This window comes from Podospora anserina, chromosome 7, assembly GCF_000226545.1.
Source record: "Podospora anserina S mat+ genomic DNA chromosome 7, supercontig 1".
Taxonomy (NCBI): Eukaryota; Fungi; Ascomycota; class Sordariomycetes; order Sordariales; family Podosporaceae; genus Podospora; species Podospora anserina.
In genome coordinates this window covers 2490548-2506798 of record NW_001914854.1, presented here as the reverse complement: position 1 = coordinate 2506798, position 16251 = coordinate 2490548, and the positions used below count along the sequence as shown (strand labels likewise).

Genomic DNA, 16251 nt, shown 5'->3' with positions numbered 1-16251 from the left:
CTTGTTGTAAGGAAACGGGGCCAAGCTACCAAGCAGTTCTGAGCATAACCGTCAATCGTCAAAGAGGAGGGAAACGAAACAGGAGCAAGAAACCCTTGACAAGCCCGGTGAAGGAGCACAGCGCGGATGTATCTCTTTCCCAATCCCTGGGGGCCGGGAAATGCAAAAGCCTGGTTGGAACAAAATGTACCGAGATATATTATTGTCGGGTCTGTGCTGAGGGCGAGTGGATTTGCTTGCGAGGGCCCTGGAAGCCCTGGTTGGCGGCACGGGTTGCCCCCTGCTCACGTTCACAGCAGCGATCAACTGAGCTCTTTTCAAGAGAGACTCTGGCGATACTCGCTGGGACGGCGGCAATTCAGACAAACACCAGCAGTCTGCGACACAAGACGTACTCTGTGCCTCAAAGGTTGCGTGCGAGGTTGGACCGGGGCGGTAGCTAACTGAGAGGTCAGTCAGTACATAGATCGGTGTGCAGTTCAGCAAGCCATCAGACAGTGGGGGTACAGGATGGATAGCCTGAATGTCGAGGGAAGGTGCTGCAGTGCATCAGGCATGCAAGCCTCCAATATCCAATTATCAGGTACCCGAGCCCTCGATGAGACGAAGTCTTCCCCGCTCCGGCTTTAGTGCCGACATGCTTGCTGCAGTCCGAGGCCGAGACTGCGCATCGGCAGGCTGGCCACTGCATGTGTAGAAATTAGAGAGGGCGGTGGAATTCGTCCTTCGGTCTGCATGTCAGAGGGGGTACCCAATTCGTCAGGACTGATCTGGATATCGAATCCGATACCTATTCGATCGACATCACCGGAAGGAGAAAAAGAGGCACACAGATATCTGATACGGCAACATGCACGATATCAAGCCAAATGAGTCAATTGAGAAAGGACCCCTGTCGGCAGCCTGCTTGGAAGTGGGCTTCTGGCTGAAGTTGGTGGTGAACAAGAAGGTCAACCCCCGCAGGTCAGCAGCTGGAGACATGGGCAGGGTGGAGATCACAGCCTAGGCACGTGGTGGGGTACCTCTTCGATCATCGATCTTCTTTTCCCCATCTTCATGAGTCTTGCTATTCAACAGGTCAAACATCAAATAACTCTGATCTCATTGCAGCAATCGAAAGATTTCGGCCAAACTCCTCCAAAAGAGAGAAAGCATAGTCCCAACAGCGCCCGCAGACGCAGCCGGCAAAGAACATTCCCAACCCTGGACTCGTGATCGTCTTTGCTTCCCAACCATGAGCCCCCCAAAAAGGAGAGACCAATCCAATCAATTGACATCCCATGACAATCCAGTGGCAATCGCTGGGTTCCTGCATTGGTATTTGCAGCTGCAAAAATCGGCGCATAATCGGTGCTGTCACTGCTGTACCTGGAAAACACACCCACCACCACCGCAGCTCAAGCCTCACTGAGCAGCAAGCGGTAATTAAACACTACCCCCAGGTTTCCAAACTCTGTCCGACTCTGGTTCTCTCAATTACTTTCTTCTCCCACTTGGAAATCCCACCCGTCCCTGACGTCGTCAAGTTCATGCAAAACCTAAAAATATACCTCCTCACCAGCCGAGACCACCCACATGGTAACTTATCCCCTCCATCAAATCCATCAATTACTGCAACCTCAAGAGGCTGATGAAACAACTTCAACAAAAACTCCCAGTTTTAGACTGTCATCCCAATCCCCACATCGACTGGACAGGAGCTCGTCCCAAACCTCACCAACAGCAACAGCTTCGTGCATCAGGAGCACACACCACACCCCCCATTCTTGAACCTCCCTCAAGCTCGGGCTTGTGAACCACTGATTGGCAGGGCAACCGAACCAGTTAAAACATTCAATCCCTCCCATCCATTCATCCCTTTTCCCCAATCCAATCAATCATCCCATCTTATCCCCCCTCGTCTTCTTTCTTACAGCGAAAGAATCAAGAATTGAACACTCCAACCAAACCGGGATAAATCCTCTTTCCAGTAAGGCGCCCCTCGCCGCCAAGAAGGCTGAAATCTGCAACCACTTTAGATCCCTGTCCGCCCTACCACCCACCACCCTAACCCTGTCCCGCTAGTACACTATCCTTTTCCCTCTTCAACAACCCTGGGCGGTTATCCAACCACCACCACGCAATCATCAGCCTCACAGAGAAGCAGCACGTCATCTCGCTGCTCTGTCGCATGAATTCCACAAAATGAAACTGCTACCTACCATCTTGCTCTCTTTTTATCATCCCGCATTGTGTGTGCGACAGTTCATCCGATGAGAAAAATCAACGAGAAATGATCCCAACCGTTAAGGTTCCCCGCAATGGTTTTTCCTGTATCCGAGCAGGGTTCCCTTGACAAGGGAAGCAAAAGAGAGAGAGGATGGGATGGGATGGGATGGGATGGATCGCATGAATTCACACCCGCTCAACCACACAATAATCGTGATGACCTGCGTGTGGCGATGAACCGCTTTATGCCGCTGTCGCTACCCATATTTTCCGATCTTGATCTCCTCATGCCCACCCACTGGAAAAGCATATGTGAAATGCCAATCAACATCTAGACAGTAGTAATCCTCGGTTCAGCGGTTATGCTGGCACGGGAATACCACCACCACCACCGCCGCCACCACAATATCCCAAACCAAGGACTCACCAATCCTGGAAAAGCAACGTAGGATATCGCCGAGCAAAACAGAACAACACACATATGAAAAATCAAGGCAAGAAAAAAAAGATCAATTGCTATGCAACAACCACTTCCCCTCCCTGATTCCTCCTCTTCCCCCCCCCTTTCATCGATCACCCCTCCAACACCAAAATCCCAATGTGATAATCCTCCTCTTTTCCACCATCCATCCAAAAAAGGGGTATCTAAACTACGTTCCAAAAGGACACTTTCTCCATGCCCACCATCATATACTACCTTCTGCAAAAGAAAGAAGACAAAAAACTATCCTGATTAAAATATCAAAACGCTCAAAAAGCCAAAAAGAACAAGAAACGGATGAACCAGCCATACGAAACAAGGAGAGACAGGAAATCAAAAAAGCCAAAAAGAAAAAAAAGGAAAAAAACGAATAATGTGCAAAGAATTGAAGTTGCGGTCGTCCAAGAGTGGAGAGGGGATGTGAGAGAAAAAGACAGGAAGGATATTTTCTTGTGGTTGGTTGGTAGACAGTAGTTGATCCAAGAAGAAATTAAACCCTTTATAAAAGGGAAAAAAGAGAGAGAGAGAGAAAAAACGGCATCCACTTCGACCATACGTCCTGAGAGAGAGAGAGAGAGTGAGAGAGAAAAATCATGCCATGCTCCATGCCTGTCTATAACCTTGCTCCAAGTAGTGAAATTGTACCCAAAAAAAGAAATGATTTCATCATCATCATCTGGCAAAGAAATGAAATAATGATCTGATCAAATTTTGGTATCGAGGGTCATAACGGCATTCATAGCGATAGTGAGTAAGGAAACCTAGCGGCCAGTAACGTCTAGATCATGTTCGCAAAGCCGTCCATGGGAGCCATGGGAGGGATGGGGCTCATGATGGCTGTTCTGGGAGGCTGCGGAGGAGCTGACGTCGGGTGGAGCTGGAGGTGAGGTGGGAGGTGTCGGTGGAAGTGACGGACCGGCGGAGGCTGCAGCTGGATGACTGGCTGCGGTGGAGGATGGCTCTGCTGATGCTGATTGTATTGTTGGTGCTGCTGCGACGGCATAGTATGCGGCTGCTGCCCCTGAGGCTGCTGCTGGTGCTGCGTAGGAGGCGGGGGAGGAGGACCATGTGGCGGGTGTTGGCTTTGAACTGGGGTTGGTGTCTGTCTCTGGTCCAGAGCCTGTTCCAGAGCCTGTTGAGTCTGGTGCTGAGGCTGCGACTGAAGGGGAGCGGGAGCAGGAGTGTTTGTCGTTGACACCTGTGGTGTCATTTGGGGCGTCAACGGATTGGTTGCCGGCTTTGCCATGTTGGTGGCCGCCAGAGCACGGGTATTGCTGCTCTCCCTTCTGCGCTTAGGTGCGTCCTTGATCTTTGGGTGCGTGTGGCACTTGTAGGCATGTCTAAACCAGGTCGTTCCCTTTTTCTTGCTGCTCACCAATGCAATCCATTCGTTGCAGCTGCCGCACAGTCCTTCCCAGACATCAGGGTTACCATCCATGCGCCTCGTGTCTTGAGGCTCCTGGAATGGGCTACCCGTTGCGGCACTGATGCCATGAGTAAAGCTCTTGTCGTACCAGAAAGCAGAGTTCTTCAGGACAAGCCACCTTCCAGGCTTACAAATGCCGCACCATCCTTCCCGCTTGTTACCATGTCCGCGAACCCATCTTGGGGTGTACAAGTCACCCTCAAACCTCAGCTCTTGCTCGTGGGGGATCAAGTCTGGGTCGGATGGGTTCATATCTTCGGGCGGTGGAGGAATCTGCTCCTCCTGAAGAGAAGCATACAGATCAGGGGGGTCAGAAAGGTCAGCGTAGTGGCTGTGGAGAGAGTGGGGGTCGGCATTGCTTTGAAGCATGCGGAATAGTCCATGTGAGAGCAGGGGGGGCGCGTTCTCAAACTGATGAGGATGGTGGTGATGCGTGTCATGGTGGAAGACATGAGACGGAAGTTGCGTGGGCAGAAGCATGCTGTTTCTCTGGAATGCCGGTGCATTGCTCATCAGATAGGGGTGCTGCTGCGCTGCCTGGAGGTTGCCGTAGTTCAAGGGGAGGGGGCCGTGTCCGATAGTAGGTGACGAGTGGCGAGACGACATCCGATTGTGCTGGTTGAAAACGTCATGAGGGTGATACACAAAGGGGGAAGGTCTCCGATTCGCCGTCCCGTATGAACCAGTCGACCACCTCTTGTTCCTGGCGCTTTCCACTGAGTAAGGGGCCGCGCGAACTCCAGGTCGTGGAGAAGGCGATGCGCGCCCTCTGCTTTGAGTTCTAACCAACTCTGACCGGCTCTGAGGTGTCATGCGTGGGGAAGCTACAGGAGACAGTTGCGTAGATGAAATCATCGAGTTTCGGTTGGACGGCGGCGGGTACTCAGACGAGAAGGAAGGCGCTTCGGAGAGGGTCGTGGAGAAATCCTCGTAGGGAGGCATTTCTGACATGCCGCCCGACGTGGACACGGTAAAAGACGACCCAGACATTCTGCGAGGGTTCAACCCATGCTCAAAGTTGTTCGAGTCGCCTTCCACCTGTTGACCAGGATACCTGAGGTCAATAATGGGATTCGCCTCGTCAGTGGTGTAAGCCTGCCCAATGTTCATCTCGGGCTCCAACCCATGAATCTCGAAATGGTCATCGCAAGGCTTTTGCGGCCACGAATCTGAGGGGATGGTTAGCCCCTCGAAGCCGCCATAGCCTCCTCTGCTAAAACACTCACTGCTCTCCAATGTAGTCGCCGGATAGAAGTCCTGGTGCATGGAGATAGGTCTCGACGACATGCCATCGCTAGGTGTCTGCTGCATTTGCAAAGATGACGAGTCCCAAGCTGGCAGACCCTCGTACGGCTCCGCCACGCAGTACGAGAAGCCTTCGTGAATAGTCGCAGGCCTGGGTCTCATTCCCTGGGATGTCGGTGTTGTCCACATTCCCTGCGGTGCCGTCATCGCGTCGGTCTTTGGAGGCACGGTGCCACCGTTCATGGTGACGACAGGTGTAGGATGGGGCGATGTGATCTCTCTGCCAAACTGGCTCTCGGGATTTTCGAAGTTGAACGCTGGTACTTGGATTTGCTGCCGTCTATAGCATACATGTAAGTTCCAGTGTCCCTGGTTTAGGGTAGAGTCAAGCAACGGGGATGGCGTACAATTGGGATGAATCCATAGCAAAACGGTTCTGATTTGGAAAATAGAAAAGTGTGTGGTTAATCTAAGATTTACCGGAAGCTGAGAGTAGCCAACCATCCAAAGGTTAGCATGAATGCTCGAGCGGAAGGAACCCTGGCAGTCGAGGGGGCCCCGCTTGTGTATCATGGGATGTTCACAAGCCGTCCTTTGCAACTTACTAGGAACTATAACACGCTTAAGGGCCCGGTCCAGAGCATGAGATAGAGTCGGGTCAACCAAATGGAGAATGTAGGATAAGTAGCAGTTGTCGTGACCGTTGGCGTCGGTGTTGGTGTGTCGAATCAAGAGTGATATTCAGATTGGGGTTGTATCGGTAACGAAGGAGTGAATAGACTGGACGGTTGCTTTCGAGTTGGATCTCGGAGATAGCAGGTAAAGAATGTAAAGCCTCGCGTTGGGGCCGGGTGTGTGTCAAGATGATGAAAAGTGATACGAGACAAGGAGTGACTGATCGCGGTGTCGGGTGCTGGTTAAGGAGCGTGGTGAGTTGGGTGGAAAGGCAACTCGTCAAACCGTCGGTTCACACTGGCGTCCGTCCGGAGGCGGGAAAGAGAGCCAGCTCTTGGTATTATAGACCAGAGGCCGATATAAGGGGGTGCGAAAAATAATCGTTAAAGGAGCGACTGAGAAGAGGGAAGAGAGGGAACCAGTGTGAACACTTTTGGGGGGTGGGACGACGCGGAAAGAGGGAAAAAGAAGGCCGGATGGCGGGGGCGTCGAAGGACCCTGGGGGTATATGAGAGAAAAAAAAAGTACTTGTGAACCAAGAAGGCCTGCCCGAGGGGACGGTGGAGGGGGAGGGGCCTATAGCTCAGCACGGTCAAGCTCGGAACGTCGGTAGGAGCTAAGCCGGATTTTCCTGATACAAACCTGACCTGTGTCTGTGGATGTCGAGGAAAGGTGGTGTGCGAGAATCTGCTTGGCCTGCCCCAGAGGACGACGAGCAAGGATCATGAGGGGCAGGGTGGGCAGCGATGGACAGGGGGGGTCGGGCAGGGTTACATCTGTTCATCGATGACGGAACATAAGGAGGCGTGGGTGAGGATGAGGGAAGGATGGCTTGAACCAGGGATTGGGTTCAGAACATTCCTTTCTCCATTGGGAAAGAAGGGGAACCTGGACAAAACACCGAAGCCACCAGATGCGAACTGGGGCCTGGGCAGCGAGGATATGAAGCCAGGAGACAACGGCCGGCAGAAGAAGGCCGGGAAGGGAATATCGAGACGAGCAGCCGGACGTTGGTCAACAGAATGAGCGTAGTCTGTTCCTAGAGGAGACAGATGATGGAGGGGTGATATCCACTTGGACAAGACAAAGGGGGTGACAGGGCACACAAGGCTATTCCAGCCTGGGACTCGGCCCTGTGGAGGCTGAGGCTGGACAGGGCCATGGGGAAGATGCCGAGGAGGTGGCTTGTCTCAGCACCATGCCCTGAGAGCGAGCGTTGAGGTAGCAACGTCGAGATATCCCGTCGGTCGAGAGAATGGAGTTGTTGGGGGTCGAAATCAAAAAGGAAAATAGAATCAAGAGAAAACAACGAATGGCAGGGTGTGGTCTTGGGTGACATCTTGGTCAGACCCCATAGCGCACCCGCTGTCGAGGCCAAACAGTGCGGGAGCAGCTCACGGACCGAGGGCTGACCATCTCACGATGATTGTTTGACAGGCAACCTGGCACAGCAAGTTGCGATTCTGCACCGAAAATCCGGTGTGGGCTACTCGCAATGTGAGTTGCAGTAGCCGCTGTGAGCGTGAGAGGAAACCGATTCGCAACCTGGCCCAGGATCCCCAGTGGAGATCATGGCAGAGCATGTTTGGCAAGACCACATCGAGCAACGGGCGCCGTTTTGGCATCGGCGATCCGGATCTCAAGTTTCTGACTTTTTCTGGGGGGTTTCTCTCCTGTCTTTGCCTGGTGCGTAGATCGAGACCCGGCCGCGTGTCCGTGAGGTGGCCTCGAGGCGGCGCACCACACCGGACGACATACCGACTGACTGTTGGTACCCCAAAGCACTGTGTCTATCGTGCCAGATAATGGTTGTGGTGTAATAACAAGGCGTGTGATCCTGTTGGTCAACAAGTCGAAGGCTCCCAGTCTTCTAGATGCCGCTGGCAGACATCAGTCAACTACATGTTCCATCCCCGACATCTGATAACCAGACCTGCGGGCGTGAGTGGCCGGCGTGACGGGTCGGGGGGCGGCAGTCAGTCGCAAGCACGGCCAGTTCGACCGTGCACAGAGATGGAATCTGGAGAAAAGTTTCTTCATTGGCAGGCCCAGGCCATGGGTGAGGGTATTTCCAGCTGTTGGCAAACAACCTGGAAATCAGCGATTCGACAACGGGCAGAGGCGAATGCGAGGGTTTGGGCAGTTTTGATGAAGCTGGTAGCGAATCTGCAAGTGCTCTCGATGTTTTGGATCCGTCGAGAAACATCCGTTTAGCCTCAGTGGTAGGTTGGGATATCGCAGTGTTGAGTGATGGTCAAGACATGTCGTTGGAAGAGACGCGACTGGACGCCCTCGAGCACGGGGCAACAGGTTTGAGGTTGGCGTTGCAGTGGGTCCAGCCCGCGTCCTGATTCGCTGCTGAGGGTAATCGACATCAGGGATCCCTGTCTAAGCAGGGGCCTCTAGCTGTCTCAGATCTGTCGCAGACATCGACCCATGTCACGCTATGAGTCCTGAGTCGATTGAAGTCTCCGCCTTGTTGTTCGAGTTCGTTCAACGGTCATCAACGACTTCTTTCTTTCTTCTTTCTTTCTGATGAGATCCGCCCAGATCGTTATCCTCCGAATGTTGCGTGACTGGGGACCCGTTGCCGAGTCCCGCGCTCCGTAATTCCACCCTCCAACCACGCCAACCCCGCAACTGGCGCCAGTTCGGCCTTGTCGCTCTCATCAAACTATTTCGGTTCGGCAGCCTCCCGTCTTTGCATCGCATGGTCGATATTAATTATAGAAAGGTCTGTGGACTGCAGATGACAGATATCTCCACAGCCACCTCCAAACACGTCTCCCCCCTCTGCCCGCCCAGTGTTTGACAGTGTATGGAGTAAGAAAGGTGATACGAAGGATGGCTGATCGAGTGGATCTCGAACCATAAAACTTCTCCTGGTGTGTTTCTCTGTCGTCACTTCAGTTGCCCGTTCCTGAACAAGATCTACTTGGCCTTGTTTGGAACTCATGGCATTTTCCTTCTTTCTCGTCCTCCATGGAGTATTCTCATCAGTGGTAGCGGTTATTCTCTTGCTGCAGTGCTCCTTCATACCCCGAGGCAACCATTTTGTTTCCCCCAATCCAGCCTGCAGACCCAGTCTCCCCATCTTTTGTTCGAAACTAACCGACTTTGCCACGCCGCTCGGCCGGTCGTTGTTCATGCTGTCCATCTTGCCCGTCTCTTGGGAGCTGATCTCTGATTGCCTGGGCTCTGCCCTCCACGTCCGCGGTGGCGTCTTCGTCTCTTAGTATCCTGTCTTAAGGCTCGAATGGTCAAGGGTGGCCTGGCGTGATATTCATAGTAATAATCATTTTGGCTTATAGGGCTGTCTGTAGCACATACACACAGACGAGATGGTCCCTATTACTAACGTCGTCCGACCAAGCTTTGGCCCACTAGCTGGACCACAACCGGCAGTCATTCTAGCAAGGGACGAATACATCGGCCTTGTGCGGGGGAGAAAGGCCAGGCCAGAGCTGTGCCTCTCTTTGCCCCCCTCTTCCTTGTGCCTGACAGGCGGTCCCGTACCTGCGTCTTCCCCAATCTGCCCGTCTCACCCGCGGGACTGCTGGGCCGCCATGGATCAATCTACTCATGACACCTCGATCAGTGATTTCCAGAATAACCAATGTCACCATTCAAGAAGTCACTTTCCGGGGACCTTGTATCTCACGGACCACGGACGATGGATTCCGCCAACGTCTTTATCATACCCTGGCACCCGTCACCTTGTCAGGTTGAATCCCCGACGCTCAGACGCTAGTGTTTCTTCTACAGACCTTCGATGACATGTTCCACACAGGGATGCCCACCTCTACATCAAAGTTGCTATTCCGGCGAGTCCGCACTCTCGCTTTTTCTTGTCTCCAATAGCCATCCCACCTCGGGGTCCGGTCGGTAGGTGAGCGCGGTATGTGCTCTACACGCACATAAGTGGGTGCCTTGGGGGCTGCTCACTTGACAACTTTTGCATAACAAAGTCATCCCGTTTGGGAAATTATTTCGCCTTTCAACTGTCCGTCCGCGGCCCATAACTCGGCTCTTATGGAGATCGCTTCACCAATGACGATGTGATCCTCCCGTCAGAAGACCAGACACGAAAGAGGCCGCCTGCTGTCTCTGCCCTCTTTCTTCTCAGAACATACACGTATCTGATGTCGTGGGATTACGTGGACGAGCCTTACAGGCGTGGGGTCTTCTTTTCTGCCACACCTATACGAGCAAGGCGTACACCTCATCTGAAATAGGAAGGCCATAACAGCCTCGATCGGCAAGTAAGCGAGTTCAAGGAAGGGTGTGTAAGGCAAAGCAAGGCACCCCATAGATATCGGACCAAGCCGTCGGTGCCGAGGGCCTGTGTAGATGGAGCGAGAGATGATCCAAGGTTCTCTACTGCCGGACATGATCCGCTCCGTTCTTCATCACATGGTTCGACCAGTTGCCAGGTCAAGTCGTCCTATGTCTGATGTGGACGGTTTTCCGTCCCGTTCAGTTGGTCAGGGCCGTCAGTTCCGTTCGGTTCTCATTTAGACGAGCACCAGCCCAACGAGGACTCTAGGGATGAGACAACACAAACGTAAGAATTGGATATGAGGGGTATATGTTATATTTCCTATCACAGCACAGCGGATACAGTCTACCCTCCGCCCAAAATCATGATCTGTCCTGAACTTACCAACTCAAATGAGCTTGGAAGGAAAACCGGGACGACAACCCGGTGTGTCATCTCATCCTCATTCTCGCCTCATTTAGAGGATCTGTCTAGAGGAATAACCCACAGTCATCTCTCCAACACAGCCTCAACTCACAGACATCAACCAGATTTTCCTAGCATGTAGGATTTGTTTGCGATTTTCATCACCAGTGCAAAAATGCAACTTAAAACCATCCCATCCTTCATTCACGACCAGATATTCCCCCCCTATGTGTACGTGTACTTTTGTCTGCCCAACATGGCAAAGGTATATTCAAATGGATTCAACACAACCCTTGATCATCGTAAGGCAAGAGACCCAAATCCACGGGCGCCCTCACCTCGTCCCAACCCCAGACGCATACGTATTCCACCCAGCATCTTCCAATGCCTCGTCGTACACGAACAACCGCACCGCAAAAGCTTGTACCAAATGGATTCACACTCTCTCCCGTCTACCTTACAAGCTGGCATCACCTCCCCGCCCTACACCTTGTCTATACATACACACACTTCCTTCCACAACCGATCCACGTTTCCCCCTGTCCAACTCGGCATAGATCATCCTACATGTCAAAAAACTAGGTCCCCGCAGATCAAAAGTATAATTTGTTTCCATTCCATTCCTATTCATATCGACCACGTGTTGTCCACCTAGGTACCGAAGTAAGCTCACCGAATCGCGGGAACATGGTCAGGATAAGGCCAGAAAATGTGGGAATATGAGACAGGCGGGAGAATCCTCTTGTGTTACCTCCCAGTGAGGACAGACATTAGAAGCTGAGAGGTATTCTTTCAAAACCCACATAGCTGTAGTGTCACACCGAATTTGACCGGACCGGAGTTGATGATGTAGAAAATGGTCGGTAATAGACATTTGAGCTTGTAAAATCGTGCAAGGTAAATAGATAGGTAAACTCAAAAACAATAAAACCAATTCTCATGTTCCAACACCAAACCACAAAAAGCCGAGCTACACAAGCCGTGTCTGTCATTGCAATCACCATAAGAAGAAACTTCACATATCACAGAACAAAACTTTAGCCAGCACAACATCATCTCATTGGACCCCATAAACTCATCAACCCCTTGCCCCTTCCTCATTCACTCTAACCCATCCCCCCCAATACACCCCACCCTAGCTCTCAGCTCCACCATATCACTTCTCCCCATTAATCCTCCTCCAAACCTCCCTCTCCGCCTCACTCAGCTTCTCTCCCGCAGCTTTAGCATACCCCATCACACTCCCCAACACACCCTGCTCCCCATTTTCCTCCCCTCCCCCAGGCCGATACCCCGAATCCGTCCTCTGTTGGTACCCCTGCCCACCACCAGTCTCGTAAGGGCTCGGGCCGGGCAACACCGCTGCTCCTGTCGTTGTAGCAGGTGTAAAAGCTGTCGAGGTTCCTCGCTGATTGTATGGCAGTTCTGGAGGGGGGATTGAGGACTGGGGAGGGGGTGGGTATGTTGGTGCTGCGGTAGTGGCTGGGGCGGCTGCTGGTTGAGGGGGAGCAGGACCGGTGGAGGAGGCTGGGAAGGAGGTTGGTTGAGGAAGATGGGGAACGGCGCCTGGTTGGGGTGGTGGTGGGCCGTTATTGGGAGCAGCTGAAGGGGGGAGAGAGGTTGTTTTCGTTGGTGTTGGCTGATCATTGTTTGGGGGGGTGGTTTGGGGGGTTATGCCTGAGGCTTTGGCGGGGTTGATGGGGGAGTTGGTGTGGAGGGGAATGGGGGGCATGGTTGCTGTTATTTGAAAGTGAGAGTGTGTGATGATGAGATTGGGTGAATTGGAGAGTGAAGTGTTAGAATCAAAAGGTCTTTGAAGTTGTACTCGAGGTTGCAGGTAACTGTTGAAAAAGGTTGAGGTGTTCATCTCTTGAGGCCGCGTCTGGCAATGCATGTAAGTGGCGACGTCATAGGGCTGGCGGACAGGTGAAGGCAGCTGGCAACGTTGTTGGTTGTTGGCTGGGTTGACTCATGGAACGTTCTGCACTTGGGATGAATCTGGGTGAAACTGATGACAGCTTCGGATTAGAAAATATAGTTATTTTATGAATGTTATTCACTGTGTCACTTCAGCTTGCTGTGAAGATCTGGTGGTCGTCGTCCAATGTAAGTCGTCGACAAAATCATTAATGTCCCCATCAGGAAGGCGGTGAGCATGCTCAAGCCGCCATCCCCAGATTCGGCTAGCGTAGAGGTACAACCATCAGCATCCCCAGCGGCGCGCTGTGAAGCTCGCAAACCAATGGCGGCCAAATTCCAGCAGCAGCCAGCTTGAGGCGGCACAAAATAGAAAAGAGCAACTCCAGCGTCTTGCCCACAAACAGGAGCGCACATGGATGAAAATTTGGGCCTGAATAGTCTCGACCAGCCACCACAATACCTCCCCGCGCATATCGGCTTCTACTTGCTCCGTCAACCGTCTCCAGGTACCTCCCGAGACGAGAAGCGCGTTCGGAATTAATACCCTGCTTCCACCGTGTCCAAGCAACGCCTCCGACCGAACGAGTGATCTTAAAGTTTTGATTCCAACGCTCGACCTGTCAACAACAGCTTCGATAGATCCAACAGCAACACCAGATACCCCAGCCAAGATGGTCGGCAAAGTCAGCGAGCGTGTCCTCGCCAGGGAGGGTAAGCACCGGTCGATACATGAAAGACGGGCAGAACCGCCAATTGCTCACCACCATCACCAGGACTCGAGCGCACCGACAATGGCATGAAGCAAACGAGCTGGCCCGACGTGCCACCAATTAATCAGAAGAATTACTACACGTAAGGAATAGCCAGTGTGCTGGACAACCGGGCGCATCAAGTTGTTGACATGGGCTGGGCAGGGACTACATGAAGCGCGATGACCAGATCTTGTCGCTGAGGCTTCAAGCAGAGGCGAACCGAGACCGACTGGTACAAAACGCCAAAGACCGCGATCGCGCACTCAACAACACCAATGGCGACGTTACGCTTCCCGTCGACGACCTCCAGGGCGAGGATGGTGGTCCTTCGTCGTCTTATATGGACCCGTCAAAGATTATCGTGATACACCCGGGAAGTCAAAACTTGCGACTCGGCTTTGCGAGCGATGCCCTCCCCAAGACCATTCCCATGGTACTTGCGACCAAGTACCCGCAAACCGAGTCTGAGATGTACGAGGCGCTACCGCGACGCAAGTTTGAGGAGCGGGGCATGGATCAACAGCACGGCGAGGAATGGTCAAAGAAGTACCAGAAGGCGTGCAACGACCTGAAGGTGGACATGCGCCAAAACAAGCGGAAGGTGCTGCCTAATTCCAAGGACCTTGTTGTCAACTTTAACAGAAGAACAGAACCAGAGATCATCTCGCAGCACAATGACCCACTCCAAGTCGAATGGACCGATGTCAGCACGCTGGAGGATGGTGGTTCAGAATCTGCAGTATTCATTGGCCACCAAGCCCAGCGCGTGCCAGACGATTCAAATCCCAAGTTCAAGCTGTGGAGGCCGATTCAGAATGGCTGGTTGAACGAGAACGAGTACCCTACTCAGGCGCATCTTTTCAACGACCTTGAGACATTACTAGACCGAGCCTTTCGGTGGGAACTGGGACTGAAGAAGAGCACAGAGTGGAAGCAGTACAGCTGTGTCATCATTATCCCAGATCTTTACGACAAGAAGTATGTCGAACAACTTCTACATCTTTGCATCGAATGGTTCGAGTTTAGCAGGGTTGCGTTCATTCAGGAGAGCATGGCCGCGACCTTCGGTGCCGGTTACACTCAGGCCTGTGTGGTGGACTGCGGTGCGCAAAAGACCTCCATCGCTTGCGTGGAAGACGGTCTCTGTATCGAAGACTCGCGCATCAACCTCAAGTTTGGCGGCTGGGATGTCACAGAGACTTTCATCAAGATGATGCTCTATGATAATTTCCCATATCAAGAGATCAACCTCCGTAGGAGATATGATTTCCTGCTGGCCGAGGAACTCAAGATCAAGTATTGCACTTTGTCGCAAGCCAACATCTCGGTCCAAAACTACGACTTCCACCTACGCGCTCCGAACCAGCCGACGCGGAAGTACATGTTCAAGTGCTACGATGAGGTTATTCTCGCCCCTATGGGTTTCTACGATCCATCGATATTCGACAACAGCCACAAACTGGACAAGAGGCGACATCTGATCGACCGGTCCTACAACGCTTATGATGTTGACATGCCTGACGACCCTACCTCTGCCGCCCAGCTCGCCATCCTGGCACATATCCAACCCTCCGTCACCCAAACCACTATCCCGGCATCTTCCTTCACCGGCGCCCCTGGCGAGATGGGTATGGCAACCCCAAGTAAGGAAAGGTCCAACCCGTTCAACTTCCTCGGCCACAACCACAATGCCAGCGCGACCCCAGGCACATCCAAAGCCCCCTCCCCAGCCCCGGACGCTGGTGTCTCAACCCCCGTCCCCGCCCCTTACATGTTCGGCGCATCCTCCCGTGATCTCAACGGCTCCCCCGCCCCCTCCGCCCGCAACGGCGGCACCCCCGCACCAAACGGCTCCTTCCTCTTACCAACAACCTCCTTCGACAACAACCCAACCTCAAACCAACCCCTCCAGCGAACAGCCAAAGATCTCGCCACAGAGCGGGACTCTGTCCTCCCCGTCGCCCCCCTCGACATCGCAATCATGACATCAATCCAAAACGCGGCCAAGGGGGACGAGAAAAAGGTGAGAGAGTTGCTAGGGAGCATCATGGTTGTCGGCGGGGGTGCCAAGATTCCGCATTTTGCCCCGTTCTTGGAGGAGAGGTTGAGGGCGAGGAGGCCGGATCTGCAGGACAAGATTTTGGTGAGCAGGAGCGCGAGGGAGATGGACGAGCAGGTTGTTGTTTGGAAGGGGGCGAGCGTGTTTGCCAAGCTGGCGACGAATGATAGTTGGATTACGGGGGGAGAGTATAAGGTGCTGGGGAGTAGGTGTGTTTATCATAAGGTGCTTTGGCAGTATTAGGGGATATAGGACAAGGAGTTTTTAGGCTTAAAAATCGGGGAGGTATTAACATGGGATTTTTTTTATAGTTTGATGAGAGGAGCGGTAGGGAAGTGCTATTTGATGATGATGATGATGATTTGAATGGTAGTTGATGGCGATGTTCTGTTTGCTGCGTTTTGTCGTGAGGCTGGTTGCTTGCTACCGTGATGAGCCAGAAACATTCACACCCAGGCTACAGCTAAGACTTTCAACATCCCGGCGTATTGTGTACCAGACCTAACCGATCAATATACTCCAAACTTACACAACCTCCTCGCACAACCTCCTCACAAGGACCCTCGTGATCACGAGATGCCAGACGCACAAAAGCCCACCGATTCCTACGAACTCCCCTGACAATGAACCACAAATTCCTCCTTTCCTCTCCTCTCCTCTCCTCTCCATCCACACCTTCCAAACAACACCAAGGGATGACGTTCCCGTTCCACCAGACCCGCTACTGATGATGACCTTGACTCGAGGGAAGTAGAAGTCGCTCACCGCTTGCCGGCTCCTCCGTCCCGTCCCTCTGCCACT

The 16251-nt window shown here is 52.8% G+C and overlaps 3 protein-coding genes across 3 annotated transcripts; 1 reads left to right on the top strand and 2 right to left on the bottom strand.

Annotated features, from left to right (window-relative positions):
• Positions 1-3467: 3467 nt before the first annotated feature.
• PODANS_7_9000 (uncharacterized protein) lies at positions 3468-5784 on the bottom strand (the record flags this gene model as incomplete). Its single annotated transcript, XM_001908231.1, has 2 exons — positions 3468-5700; positions 5768-5784. 2 exons carry the CDS (start codon positions 5782-5784, stop codon positions 3468-3470), a joined length of 2250 nt encoding a protein of 749 aa, XP_001908266.1.
• A 6091-nt stretch (positions 5785-11875) lies between these two features.
• On the bottom strand, positions 11876-12613 carry PODANS_7_8990 (uncharacterized protein; the record flags this gene model as incomplete). Its single annotated transcript, XM_001908230.1, has 1 exon — positions 11876-12613. One exon carries the CDS (start codon positions 12611-12613, stop codon positions 11876-11878), a length of 738 nt encoding a protein of 245 aa, XP_001908265.1.
• An 822-nt stretch (positions 12614-13435) lies between these two features.
• PODANS_7_8980 (uncharacterized protein) lies at positions 13436-15693 on the top strand (the record flags this gene model as incomplete). Its single annotated transcript, XM_001908229.1, has 2 exons — positions 13436-13491; positions 13554-15693. 2 exons carry the CDS (start codon positions 13436-13438, stop codon positions 15691-15693), a joined length of 2196 nt encoding a protein of 731 aa, XP_001908264.1.
• Between the last annotated feature and the right edge of the window lie 558 nt (positions 15694-16251).